A 14,799-nucleotide genomic window follows, 5' to 3' on the forward strand; every position below is an offset into this window, starting at 1 on the left:
CCTGCTCATTTCTGCTTTTGTCATATAGAGATTGGCTGCCACAGTCATGAAACAAAGCCAGCCTTCCATATCCAGAGGGTGAAGGCATGTTCTCTGGGCTTTTCTAGATATCTTCAGATAACCCAAAAGTTGACCAACTGCAGTGTTCTCTCCAAAGATGCCTCCAGTTAAGAGCTTCAATAAAAAAATTAAAAAAAAACATGTAAAAGTGGTAGAAGGGGTAAGGGTAGAGATACCCTGACCCAATGGGAGTGGTGGAGAAGTCTATGAGGGACCCCTCATGGGCAAGAAATTGTCCAAAAACGGCTTTTTAGCATGCAAGAATCTGTGGCGCAGCGTGACAACCCCTGGGTGCTCCACAGTGGATCCAGCCCCCATTTAAATAAATAAAGATAACAAATCCGCTCACAGTCCCACACACCTACTCACACAAACCCAAACACAGTCACTCATGAAGAGGCTGCGATACACTTATGGAAATTGCAACAGCCTATGTTTGTATTAATTGTGTTGTAGTCTTGGTATTTAAGGTGTGCTGGCATCATCCCGCAATATAAGCCGCAGACACCTTATTTGTCAGAAGAATTTGTGATGGATCCATAAATAAAAAATAAAAAAAACACGCGACTCGCTGTATTCCATTTATAAAGACTGCATAAATTACCTTAATTTTTTGTTTCAAAATATATAATAAGAATGAATGTGACTAAGATGTATTTATAAACTTGTGAAAATGTCTATTAGTAAACTGAACTTATGGATCAAATTGTAGTACAATTTATATATTTTTTTAAATGATTGTGATATATATATATATATATATATATATGTGTAACAGAGGTGTTCCAGTTACGAAATAGAATTAAAAGAACCTTAGACATGTACTGAAAAAACACTAAGGGCACAGGGACGTTACAGTTAGGTTCAGATTTCACACACATAAAACAATAAAAATTCAGCATTTATAGTTACCCAAGCTAAATATAACTTACTCCCCCCTACGAGGCACCTTACATATTACATCACTCATGACAGGGTCTCCTTTAAACCTCTGAACTGGCCATACATGCTGTCTTTTTTCAATTGCCACAAATCTTGATTGGGTAGGGGAGTGGATTTATCAACAGTGCCAGTCTGGGACTGAAGAATAATCAGAGGATTATTGCATGTGCTGGACTCTTCCGGTCTTAGTATAGACCTTTCTAAGGCACTGCTCTCTGGGGATGAGGTCAGGACTGACGTTGAAAGTGGGAATACTCTCCCTCAGCCCTGGCAAGAACCACACAAGGGGTTAGACTAACACACTTTAGCGTAATGGTTTACATCACTGCACTGAAATGCTTTAGTATTGCCTCCTCACACCACTAGTGCTGCAAGGCACAAACTGCAACTTAGAAGCAGCTGCATTAGCTGACTGAGTTATAAGCTGCTTACCGAGTGCACACTGTGGTGCCACCACACAGCCTGCATATGGCACCTAACTCACAAGAAACTTAGCAATAGTGAGTATGAACACAACTGGCACCACACGTCACTACTGCTGCTTCATTCAGGCTGGCCACAAAGGTGACACGTTAAGACTCCCTCAGCCTGGTGGCCCGTACTATGTGGCATGCCATGGCTGTTACACTGATCACCACAAGGCTGTTCAGAAGTTCAACTTGACAGCTCTGTCAAGCTCAAAGTGAACATTTATGTATAACAGAACTGCACTGGCAATCTTTGTTTCTAGGTCGAGCCTAGGTAGCACATATGCGCTGTCTCGCGACATGCTGTACTCTACTTCTGTGGGCTTTCACCACACATCACTTTCATTTGTTCTTTGGCCTGCCTTTCAAAATTCCTTTGGTTTGTTAGGTAAATGCTTCAGGTTTTTCCTGCCTTGACACTGTTTTGTTACTGCCTTGGATACTGACCCTGTTACATGGATTATTGCATGATCGGGCATATACCTTAGTGTCAGCACACTACTTTTTTTCTTTTGCTTCTCTGCTTTGCGCTTGTGGGGGTATGTTTCTTCCTCTGGCATCTCGCTGTTTCTGTCAGACAAAGGCTGCAAGCTGGAAGGGGGTTGTTTTTTTATTTATTTATATAGTGGGAACGCGACCAGATGACTGGAGCGCTTTACATGGGCCCCCGTTAAATTTGCAGCCCAATTCCTAAATTCTTCCCAAGTTTAGCAATTGAAAAATATATAAACTGATGTCTTTTAAATAGAAAACACAAGGGAAACCCTCCACTGGGCTGTTCCAGGCACAGCGGGAGAGCCAATACTACAATATTCACTGCACTTAGGAAACTCACCCAATAATGCTTTGCAGGGCACTCCTTTTACAACACATTTTTAGCCATACCTCAGCCTATGGTGGTCTTAGGACAATGGGACCACCACCAAAATGTTCAGCACAATGTGCTCCTTCTGTCCAGTTTATCTTTTGGGTCCCCACACTAAGATGGGAGGGACTCCAAAATCATAACCTGTCCCACCATTCAAAGCCCTTGTAAGCTCTCTAATGGCTGGAGCTTTTGCTTTAAAGCTGGGAGTAGCTAATGTTGTAAGGGCCTTGTTTGTGACAATATTCTATCAAGCCTGCTAGGCTTAAAAACGTGTAATGCACTATGCCCTCTAGAGGCTGTATATATGGTTACACTGCAATGCTCCCTGCTCTCTTTTCATGTGTTATGCCATCCAGGGGCTGATTGTATAGTTACATGACCATGTTTCTTCCGAATGCTATTTTTATTGTGGTGCTCTCTAGGAGATGTTCTGACCATTACAGTCTCATGACAAGTGTATGAAGGAATGCACAGTTTATTTCTGATAAAGGTTTACGGTGCTGCATGGCTAAATACTTGTAAGGTCCGAAAGACCAGACCTATTGGCTATACCAATGCTTTTTTAACTATACACTGAGATGGAAAGGCGGGCATGGGCCTCAGAGAAATCAAGATGAGCCCTGGCTGGCCCAGAGTCTCTCGAGCAGGCCATATGTCCAAATGACCACACAAGTCTGCTTCAGCACCGCACATGAATAATCTCTGGCAGCGCCTTATAGCCAAGGCACTACTGCACACTCGTGACCAGTGATGACACAGGTGGGCTGCATCTTTGTTTTGTTTTTTGTGCCACGCTTGCCATCACACTGGACCTTCAGACAAGTTTCACTGGTCCTGTGCCACCCCTCACAGTGCTCTACTTTGGAGAGGGTCAGGGTGGCAGGACGTTTTCCCTGCAGAGCCAGCCCAACACCAGTCCCCCAGATCAGATGGCTTATAAAGAAGAGCTGAACCAAAGAGAGCAGCACCAAGATGCTGTTTCAGGATGGGCAAAAAAAAATTAGCACAGGTCAGTCTATCTTTGAGTAGATGGGGAAAAGTAATTTCAATTGCTCACCCACTACAGCAATTTTTTCTGAAAACAACATAGATCGAATGTAAGGGTAATTTAGGCATTTGCATTGTATGAAGAGAACTAGTATATTAATGATAACAATGATCTTTTAGCATTCATATTTTTTAACTTTGCCAACTTGCTTTGAAAGAAGGGTGTTTTGTGTTGTGCTTGAAAGTCAGGTCTCTTAACAGGCATCTCTTTCTCTCCCTCTTTATATGTGCCCTTGCACTTTAGTGGTTTTGCTGCAGTGTCAAGACATGTTTACAGCTGTGCATTGCTCAAAGGAGGTCGTATCTGATATTAATGACTTTACACTGACTTCAGTACTTGCTTTTACCCGTAAGAGTCACTCGAAGGGTCACCCATTTGGCAGTAGAACGTCACTTATAAACACACTGAAACAATTGAAATGTCGTCACTCATGAGCAGTGTGAAAGTTGCCAGTCATTCTCCCTCTCGGATTAAAGTAATGATACCCTGTACCTGCACATTTAGAAAACCATCATAAGTGGGACAGGGACAAAAAGTGAAGGGTAGTGTAAGGTATTGGCAGGAATCAAGTTTAGGCAGTCTTGGTATTCGAATGCACCGGCGACTGGATGCTGAATTAAAAACCTTCTCCTCTGCAATTATTTTAAGTGGGGCTCTTGAGGGAGAGAAGAACACTAAATATATGTCAACTGTTCCAAGTCATGGGAATGCCAATAAGGCAGAGTCGTTTTTTTTTTTTCAGTGAATACCGTTAAGCATATTGGGGTTATAATGCGCTTAACTAAAAATGGATAGATGAAACTACAGGTCCTAGTAAGGTTTGTAGAACAGTCTCCAAAACTACTTTAGTGTAACTAGTGGCAGGGTAAATTGTGCAGCCGTAAAAGATGCAACAAAGAAACGGTCTCTCACCTCTGCTGGTCCCGCATCGCTCCGCCTCCTCCTCCGCCGCCGTCGGCCGGTACCGGACATTTTTAGATACCAGCCGCGCCTCGGCGCCAACGGGAGCGCGAAGCCCTCTGAACTCAGCCCAAGACGACGATTTGAACACAATCTTCCCCAGACACTAGACCGCGCACGTTAGCCGGGTGATAGTGTTTTTTTGGGCGAAAGGAATTCAAGCATCCTATTGCAAGCGAGGACTGGTGCGGAAGCGCCGCCCCCTTCTCCTATTGGATTTCGAAGCATTCCAGCTTCTAAAGCAGCACCACAGAAAACGTTCGTACCTTTGTGACCCTAGCCACGCCCTAGAATAAGTATCACGCCAAGAACATTTCATCGTATGTCGTTTTTAGCATGTTTGAGAAAATGAATAGACACAAACCGTTAGACTTTTTTTTTAAAGAGTTCATGTTAGTTTTAGTGCAGTTATAGTTCTACGGGTGTATAAATAGTTTACACAATGTTCTTTATGAAAATTAAATAGATAGATCGTTCTGAGAAATACTTCTCGCGGAATTCCTTAAAGGGCTTCATATAATTTCACTTGTTTTAACCGAACATGCTTTCTTTCTTGTAATGGCCGCCTTCTTCGATAAGCTGTTTGGCAGGGCGGGTTTGAGAGAGAGAGAGAGGGCTTAAGGAAAAACGAGCTGCTATGTATGACTTCTGTCTGGGATTGGAAGCTTGTTCATCGACCTTGTTGTTCTGCAGTGGATTTATTCTGCCTTAGCATGCAACATTCTCAGCTGCAGCTGTCTGCGAAAGGGAAGAGGTCGGGCAAAGCATGAAGTGAAATAGTACTGGGTCGAGGAGTTAAAAAGCGCATGCTGTGAGAGTAAGCGGCATTATCATATACCACATGTGTGTATTTAGAACTTAGTTACTCGATGTGCAATTGTTTTAAAATGCCTTTATTTTGTGCACGTAATTCCTCTTTTCCGTGCAATCCAGGGAGTCATTACAGTTTCTCTTTAATGTGTTAGTTTCCTTGTTCGGTGTTAAAGATGTTGCTAATATTCTGTGCACGGTTATCCCAATGTTTCTCCTACGTTTGATAGCACCGTGTGGATCACAGAGCCTCTTCATTGAAAAGTGACTTCCTGTTGTCCATGCAGTGGCATATGATTTCACAGAATTATGGAACCTCTTGGTATCTGAGGGTGAAGAGCGCTTGCCTCTAAATAACTGGACTGTCCAAAACCGCACGTGAAACCGAAAAGCAGTTCTGACTTTGTAGCCAACAGCACTTTGAGGTCAATTGTTTCACCAATGGTGATGCCCAGCAGCAGTATTGCGGAGCCTTTGCAAAACTGTGGATTGGCCCATTATATGCACCCGTAGCACATACGGCCTCGTAGTCTACTTTCTCACCACGGATTTCATCCACTCTGAGAATGCTGCCACCAGCCGCAGGACCTGCTTTTGGATCGCAGATACCCCAGTAACAACAACATTTGGACTCCCCTTTCAACCCAAGCCATGCTCCACCTGTCCCAAGCCCCTTCTCCTTGTGTTTGGAAAATAGCTCTTTATAGCACCGAAGTCGGTGAATATTCAACTGCTTATTATTATAAGCCGTGTGCAGTCCTCTGAATTTAGCTCTAGTCATCATGATTTTTCCTGTGGGGAAAATGCACCAGTTGATTTGAACCAGTACTTTACTTCCGGTGTATAGGACTATTTCCTCACACGAGTTGAAAAGGGACAGTAGACCTGCTTTTTGCACAATGGAAATATTTGGTGGAATGAGCATGAACATGCTTTTAAGGACACGGCAAACACCTCTTGTAGGACTGCTGGAGGTTTAATGGAACATGCATTGCAATACTTAGCAGGGATGATTATTTTAAGTCTGATTAGTTTGACATTTAGTAGCAAGACTGCTATACATTTAATAGGACTGTCCCTGCCCTTCACAATTGTTCTGTATACCTTCAGTGAGACAGTTTTAGCTCTTCCCACTAGAAATGCCATGTTATAATGGGACAGTTTAAGTATGGCTAATAAAGACTGCTGAGCATTTACAGGCTCTCACCAACCCCCCCGACAGTACTGCCATAATCTGAATGAGGCAGTAATGCTGCCTTTCAGAGGGAAGGCTTTACTTCTAATGGGACATTCCTTGAGCTTCTGAGCATGGCTGTTATGCCTGTTAAACTGAGTGTCTGAACTTATCAACAGGAATTTTGCTGGTAGCATAGATAGGACTGCATCTAGGGGCCGTAAGTAGTAGCAGAGATAATGATTTGCTATCAAATCTGGAAGTCAGGACAGTCCATGATGTTGCTTTCACAAAGCAGAACTTGGGCTGAGTCAACAAATGTAAGTACAATCCGTAGAAATCAGCCTTATTGCACTGGGAACTATAGTAGCACAAATCCTGTAGTGCAAAGTGCTCTACTTATTGTATTTATATAGCACTTAATGTCCCTGACAAGGAATTGAAGCGCTTTATGGTGGGTAGCATGCTACTTTGGAATCCAAAGTTAGTGTCTACTCCAGTGTTTTTAGGGTCGAGCCTGCGACGCATGCGCTTGCGCATGCGTTTCGCTAAGCGAGACGCTTTAGGAATTAAAAAGGGCTCGGAGCCCTGACCAACTTTCATTGGCTCGTGGGGTTGCCTGTTAGAATCTGCTTGATTTCATTAGAGGAAGGCATGCATACGTCATGCCTTTTCTGGTGGATAGCCCTCCTCGAGCGCATCGACCAAGTACAGAAAACATGCAAGGCTCGCTGTTTTCCATTCGGTTTGTGGACTACTTTTTCTCTATTTTCGCAATGTGATCTCGCTTAGCAGAAGTCGAGCGCTTTGCATAGTATTGAACCTGTTACACATTTAATTGCACTTTTTTCCGGTTACGTACATAATTGCACTTTTGCTGATAGGTTTCATTACGAGTGAAAAGTTTGGTTAGGAGTTTACAACGCTATCAGCTCTAACATGAGCAAACGCGAGACCCGTTGCATTGCAAATGCTTGTTTTTATTGTTATGAGGATTGTGGTGTATTATATGGTATGGTAGTGCAACCTTATCATGTTATATACTCCCAAAACTGTGTTGGGTCCAGTTATGCCCGTTTGTAAAACCTTCATCTCAACCCTGGGTAGCTGTGGATTCGAGCAGCAAGGCTTAAACAAAGCAACTAGTGTAAAGCATTTAGAAGCTGTAAATAACAAAATAGGAAGGTCACGCAACACAAAAGAAATCTGACACCAATTTATGAAAATAGATTATATATTTTAATGAATTTTTAGACACCAAGTTGGGCAAAATCCACTGGAGGCTTCCGGAGATATAGATTTTTAAGTAAAATATAAAGCTCAGCTTTTTAGTCCTAACCGCAAACGAACATTGGTAGCCATGAAGTTTACAAACCTTTGAAAAGTTTGAAAGAGTTGTCTGTCCCGATTGGGGCAGTATTTGGACAGTTACCTGGTTACTGAAGCAGTTACGTAAGCAGTCTCAAGTCTAGTTCCACACTTTACATCAAGACCACCCTAGACTTCAGTGAAGTGGTCTTGATGCTGGGGATGCAGGATGCTGAAAGATGCCCTGGTTCAGTCTGGTCAACAGGGGTGTCCTTGTGGTTATTCCTCGGTCCATGGGTAAGGTAAGGTGACTTTGACCACAGGGATCAGTGTCCCTCAAAGTCCTCTTTGAGCTAGTACAGGGCCAGCTGCAGCTGGGGTACTGATCTCCATACACCGCTGGTCTGGGGGAGAGTTGCTTTTCCTTAAAAGTGGCAATAAATTAAACTTGGGGCGTCAGGTTGAGTTTACTGCTATGATACCTTGATAAGGGGTGTGGAATTTTATAAAATATGTACTTGTCCATGAGAAAGGTTGCTTCATAAATCGACATGCCCTGTAAAAGAATCCATTTGTCCGTTTGATGCCACTTAGTACTGCGACAAGTTATGGCAGCAATTTCATTATACAAGAGCTCTGAATATAGCCTCTCTGATTATGCGAGTTATAATATAGTAGAGATTGAATACTTGCAATTCCTTTAATATTGCCACTTTATGCAGATCTACATACTAGGCCTGGAACTAGCAGTAACTAATAGTTCTGGGGTTGGAATTCCCTTTTGCGTCTGTGCAAACCTACTAACTTTAGTTTTTACCAGCTCTTCTCTATTTTTTTCCTATGCAGAGAAAGGTTGGAAATGTACTCCTTAAAAGGGCAGAATTAAAATGTCTTCCAGGGTTGGGGGGGAAAGAGGTGGGAGACAAAATTAACCTGTAAAAGCCCAACAGATTTTCAGATGAGCAAATCTACACATGCATATTTGCTTGTGCAAAAATGCAGTTCACAGATATTTTCTAGGAGTACGATTTCCTGGCCTACTTCTTTCAATTCTTGTGAATTCAGGAAAGCCACAAATCTGCGCTCATGCAAGGACATATACCATGGTTGCACTTTTGTGATTTTATTTAGGAATTGAGCCCCTAATTGGTTCTAGTGTTAACCAAGACTTTTTGTTTTAATTACAATTCTGTCTCTTTCTGTATGTCTATAGACTGGCTTCACTAAGTGACAGCACTCTACTCTTTCACAAGGAGTATATCCGCACACAAAGAAGTTTTTTTCAGTGCAAGGAACATTGTAGCAATGTGTGCCTTTTGAGAACAAAAGATGTTTTTTATTTTTGTCAATGTTTGTGATAACGGTGAGGTACCAACGTCTCCCACAGCTATAAAGTTATACAAAAACCATGTCAAAACAAGCCAAAAGGCTGACCACCGGTGTCAGACCTTTTGACTTTGCCAGTGCTTGTTTATTTTCATGTTTTCCATAATCCTGTTGAAACCTGTTACCCTGATTTTCCATAATGATTTTTTTTGGAAATACTAGCATGCTTCTACACATTGTACTAAATGATGATTCAAAGAAATGGTACCTAAAATGTCACTGTAGTTTAGCAAAACATTTTTTTTTCTAGTTGCATTTTTTTGTTAGCAGTGTATTTTGAAGGCAAAGAATCATGAATCTTGCTTTCAAAATTCTGCAGGTATTTGGTGTTTGCATCTAATCAGAGTGCATTATGGGAGCACTATACTTAGCCTCCTATTGTTTAACTTGCAAACTTGTATGAACATTTTTATACTGGAACCACTGACCGTAGTGCAGCTCGAGAATCACAACATTTCCCGAGAACACTCACCCTAATAATGAAGGCTTTGCATTAATGAACCATAAATACAAGTGCGAACAACATTAACATATGGACACAAATAGTATCTTAATTTCTGACAATGCCCTTCCCTGATCCATAATGTGGTACTGTAAATTGGCAGCAAAGGGTTTTTGCTGCAGGGGGTTCAACCTACTTGTCCCAAGGACAAAATAGACATGAAAACTTGGTGTCCTTGACCCCAAACAATGTGTCCTGGGCGTCGGACTATAGGAATTCCACATCCCTGCTTGAAGTAACCATCTTAGTAGTCCCATTCAGAAGTTAGCCTGACTGAGGAGGTCAGCTGGTAACTCTTTGTTAGCCAGGGGGTCTGCTAACCTTTCTGCAGCAAAAATGGCAATTTGCAAGTTGTTTGTCCTACTTAGTACTATACAGCTTCCTGCCTTAGGGCTCTATAGTCCTTCCTTAGGGGAGACATATATATTGTTAATGGAAGTAGGGGCTTTGCCGTTGTTTTAAATGTCAAAGTCAAACTCACAGTTTTAAAGCTGCACTTCCATGTTGCAGTGGGAGGCTGGGAGCCATTTTGTACTTTGTAACACACAGGATGGCACAATCAGTGCTGCAGCCCTGGTTGGACACTTTGCCTTACATTCCCTGGCTAGCCTTGGTACCATATACTAGGGACCTATAATTAAGTCATTTTATGCCAGTTGGGAATAGCCTATTCAACATACTTTGTAATGGGTTAGAACACTGTTACTGAGGTCTGTTTGGCAGTCCTCAGTGTGCTCACAGAGTTGAAAACACCAGCAGCATCAGTCCAAATCTTTGGTGGGAGAATGCAAAAAGAGGCATTTCCTTACAATTATTGGCTGTTGGTGTAGGAAGCTGGTCTGGTGTGTGGTGAGTACGTATGGTGTCATCACCTTATACCAGGTATCCCTTATTAGTGAAATGTAGGCAGTGTCTAGGAAGCCAGGGCTCTCTAGAGGTAGCTGTGTATGAGCAGTCAAGATTTATCTAGGAAACATGCAAAGCTTATACAATACTACTACAGTCATACAGTACTTACACCAAAGAACCACACAGTGTTACAAAAATAAAGGTACATAATTATAGTATCACAAACAGTAAAATACTGGATAGGCAATACCCCAACTAGAGGTAAGTAAACACACTATTATATACACATTAGCAATCAGTAAATAGCATAGAAAGCAATAGGCATTGGTAAAAGCAATAGCAAATAATGAGGGCCCTAGGAGAGGGCTATACCATATATTAAAAAAGTGGAATGTGAAAGGCAGTCGCCTGCCCAAGGAAGTGGCGTCAGTAGAAGGGAGCTGGATGAACTACGAACCCCAAGAGGTGAGTACCAGAGTGTCCCCCAGTGACCAGGAGAGCAGAGGTAAGTACCTGGTTTTCTGCAAAACCAACAGGAGGTCTTTGGAAAAGGATTGTGCAAGACCCAGAGACGAACTGAAGAACCCAAGGATGGATCCTGACAGTGAGGACCTGCAAAGAAAGGGAACCAAGTCCAGTTCATGATGGAGTGTCCGGTTGTGGCAGGAGCCACTACCCACTCTTCTGTGGATGCAGGACCAGGTCGACAGTTAACGAAGAAGGTCAGTAGTGCAGCACAGGAGGGACTACTGGAGGCCTGGGCTACAAGGACCCTGAAGATCCCTTGGAGGAGGAACAAACAAGCATTGGGAGCTGCAAGAGTCACAGTGTGATATGAAATAAGGTGTGTTTAATTTGCAGAAATATGGTAATAGGTAAAAAGACAAACAGACATGTGACTCTGAGTAGGCTGACCTCCTCAGAGAGAGAGAGAGAGAGAGAGAGGAGACATGCAGATTAAAGAGGGTAAAGAGAAGGGCATTTAATAAAAAAGGAGATACCTCAATCTATAGTTTTAAGTCCAGGTCAAATATTCATGTAGGGTTTTGGGAACACAGTGGAAGGAGGCTTTTGTGAGACAGCATGCATTCCATTCTAACAATATATAGCTAGAAGGTAACATTGTATGCAAGTGAAATAACATATTGTATTGTAATGTTTGTCTAGCACTTAGTACTGCCATGTGAGGTGATTTAAAATCTTATCCAAACAACTAGTATGCCCTCTTCGTTGTGTAAAAGTATGTATCTAAATGCCTGCCCTGCAGCAGACACTTAAATGTAAACCTGCACAAAGCAGCCATTGGCTGAAGTTGTCACCCATAGTTGAAGCAGTCATCCTACAAGAATAAGGGCAAAGTTGTCCTTTGTTCATTTTTTTACAAGTAAGAGGGAGCCGTAGACTCAAGACAGATTAAATGCTGAATTTAAGATTGTAGTATCATGACCAATAGAAACAAAGTATCTAAAGTAACTGGTGAAACTTTCCACAAAAACATGTTTTGGCCCTGCCATAGAGAGTACCCGTTGACTTAAAAGACAAAACATATGGCAAAAGTAAACTTGATGTGGGACAACTTTCAGTGCAGGAATTAATGAATACAGCTGTTTAAAAACACTGGCGCACCACCATCCACAGGAAATACTGTGCATGAAAACTTTGCTATTGGGAGAAATAATGGGACTGCCTGTGATATTGGAGACTAAATCGGTGATCCTTGTGATCAGCAAGGAATTAGATGAGTCAAGATACTCCCGTACATTGATTGCAATAGGTACATTAATAGCTAAATGTGACAATTTTCATTACTGGAGATTGGGTAAAGCTTCACCTTTCCACGAATATCTTGGAGGATTTGTTGCAGCAAAGTTGACGAAGGTATTAAGAAAAGAGGGGATGACCAAAAGCAGGAACATTTGAGGAGTGTTGGTCACAGGACTTATAACTGCACATGGAGAGGTTTTAATGTAAAAAGTCTTGATGGTATAGAATGACGTATTGCTGATTAACTGCTGTAATGTTGTACATGTTACAAAAACAATAAAATAGAATCATAAAAAATACAGTGCCACAGTCTTTTCAAATTCGGATGATACTCTTACTAAACACAGTGTGTAAAAGAGGGTATAACATTAAAAATCATATTGTGCTAAAAAAAACTCCAGCAAAAAGGGCAGCCATAACCACTCATCTGAGGCTTCCTCCACTTATTGGCCATTTTAAAAGCAATTAATGCAGCATTTACTATTTTGTACAACTACAAATTAATGTGAATAAAGGACCGCCATAGCAGCTGCAAGTTAACAGTAGTTGTGTATGGAATGCTATGTTCTTGTAAATTAATCTACTCTGGGCAAGCTACAGAAAAAGTGAAACTATAACCCATCAAAAGACGAAAATTAAATGCCACTTGGCTAATGCCACTTCAGTATAGCACTACATGGACAAGTACACCTCAGATGACTTTCAGTGGCACGTTACTGCACGCATAAATATCTCATTTAAAGAAGATAATCTCTGTATACATCATGATCATTTTGCTTGTGGTATAAGATATAATCTTAAACATCTGCATTACTGTATGACCTAGTTTAATCTTATTGTATACATTTTGAGACTGAGTCAGTAATATGCCAACAGAAGTTCCTCTGTTGAAGGAAACTATATCTTGCTGCTCACTGTAACAACAACTTATTTGCTGCATAATTGTGATTCTGTTTTATACAATGTAAAGTACTATTGGTTCAACGGGGCTAAACAGAAAAAATGTAGTGCGCTTTCTGTTCTTTTACAGATGTAGTCCAATGAGGTCGTCTGCTTTCCCATACAGACAGTATGTGACATCACAGCAGACTGGTATTAATGAACTTTTCCAAGTTTATGTCTAATCTTGTTGGTCTACTGCGTATTTGTCACAATTCCATGCATTTTTTTTTCAGTGACTATATTTGCTTCCCTTGCCTTAGGATAGCACGTTCATTTCAGTGCCCCAGTGTAGGAAGTTGGCTCTGTATGGACTATCTCAAAGTGAGAGATAGTGTGCACAGAATCCAAGGGTTCTCCTTAGAGGTTGATAGTGGCAAAATTAGATAATTCTAATGCTCTATTTTGTGGTAGTGTGGTCGAGCAGTAGGATTATCAGAGGGTAGTGTTAAGAATTTGTTGTACACACACACAGGCAATAAATGGGGAACACACACTCAAAGACTTAACTCCAGGCCAATAGTTTTTATATAGAAAAATATATTTTCTTAATTTATTTTAGAACCACAAGATTCAAGATTTGAAGTAAATACATAAAATGCAAGGTACTCCACATAGATAAGTAAGGAACTTTTAATTAGAACAGTAACATACACAGTATTAGTCAAAATGGCAATAAACTATTTTAAAAGTGGACACAGTGCAAAAATCAACAGTTCCTGGGGGAGGTAAGTATTGCTAAGTTTTTCAGATAAATAAGGCACTTACAAGTTCAGTTTCCTGGGCATAGGCAGCACATCGTTGGGGGTTCAAGGCAACCCCAAAGTCACTGCACCAGCAACACAGGGCCGGTCAGGTTCAGAGGTTAAAGGAGGGCCCAAAACACATAGGCGCCTATGGAGAACAGGGGTGCTCTGGTTCCAGTCTGCCAACAGGTAAGCACCTGCGTCTTCGGAGGGCGGACCAGGGGGGGTTTTTAGAGCACTGGGGGGGGGGGGGGGACACAAGTAGGCACACAAAACACACCATCAGCGGCACAGAGGCGGCTGGGTGCAGTGTGCTTAGCATGCGTCTGGTTTGCAATAGAAGTCAATGGAGGGACCCCAGGGGGTCACTCTAGCGGTGCAGGCAGGGCACAGGGGGGCTTCTCCGGCTAGCCACCGACTGGGTTAAGCAGAGGGTCGCCTAATGGTCACTCCTGCACTGGAGTTCTGTTCTTTTTGATCCTAGGGGCTGCGGGTGCAATGCTTGGTCCAGGCATCGGGTTCTTTGTTCCAGGCAGTCACGGACAGGGGGAGCCTCTGGATCCGCTCTGCATGCGTCGCTGTGGGGGCACAGGGGGGGTCGTCTCAGGTTACTCACGGACTTGTAGTCGCCTGGGAGTCCTCTCTGCAGTGTTAGTTCTCTGGAGCTCGAGCCGGGGCGTCGGGTGCAGAGGGTGAAGTCTTGCGCTTCCGGTGGGAAGAGTGAGTTCTTTAAAAGTTGCAAAGTTGTTGCTGTTTTTAAACAGTGCCACTGTTCTCTGGGGTTTCTTGGTCCTTCGGGTTCAGGGCAGTCCTCTGAGGCTTCAGAGGTCACTGGTCCCTGTTGGATGCGTCGCTGTGCAGGTTCTTTGAGTCTGGCGACTGGCCGGTAGGGCTGAGGCCAAGTCAGTTGTCGTCTCTGCAGGGCTTTCAGGTCAGCAGTCCTTCTTCTTTGTGTAGGTTGTAGGAATCTGATTTC

At 42.5% G+C, this 14,799-nt stretch overlaps 2 protein-coding genes across 6 annotated transcripts in view; one reads left to right on the forward strand and one right to left on the reverse strand.

The window, feature by feature from the left end:
* Nucleotides 1-4,484, reverse strand: part of CENPL (centromere protein L) — a 43,774-nt gene extending 39,290 nt beyond the window's left edge. Inside the window, exon 1 of the mRNA XM_069231583.1 lies at nt 4,298-4,484. Within this exon, the coding sequence (XP_069087684.1) occupies nt 4,298-4,357 (60 nt within the window). The 5' untranslated portion in view covers nt 4,358-4,484. The remainder of the gene's footprint in view (nt 1-4,297) is intronic.
* Nucleotides 4,485-5,038: 554 nt separating this feature from the next.
* DARS2 (aspartyl-tRNA synthetase 2, mitochondrial) overlaps nt 5,039-14,799 on the forward strand; it is a 149,686-nt gene continuing 139,925 nt past the window's right edge. For 3 of the 5 annotated variants that reach the window (XM_069231585.1, XM_069231587.1, XM_069231584.1), the window contains exon 1: nt 5,039-5,162. The gene's annotated coding sequence lies outside the window, so the exon portion shown is untranslated. Of the gene's footprint in view, nt 5,189-14,799 lie in introns of all 5 variants that reach the window. The other 2 variants (XM_069231588.1, XM_069231586.1) reach the window with 1 other exon arrangement.

The sequence above is a fragment of the Pleurodeles waltl genome, chromosome 4_2 (genome assembly GCF_031143425.1).
Source record: "Pleurodeles waltl isolate 20211129_DDA chromosome 4_2, aPleWal1.hap1.20221129, whole genome shotgun sequence".
Classification (NCBI taxonomy): domain Eukaryota; kingdom Metazoa; phylum Chordata; class Amphibia; order Caudata; family Salamandridae; genus Pleurodeles; species Pleurodeles waltl.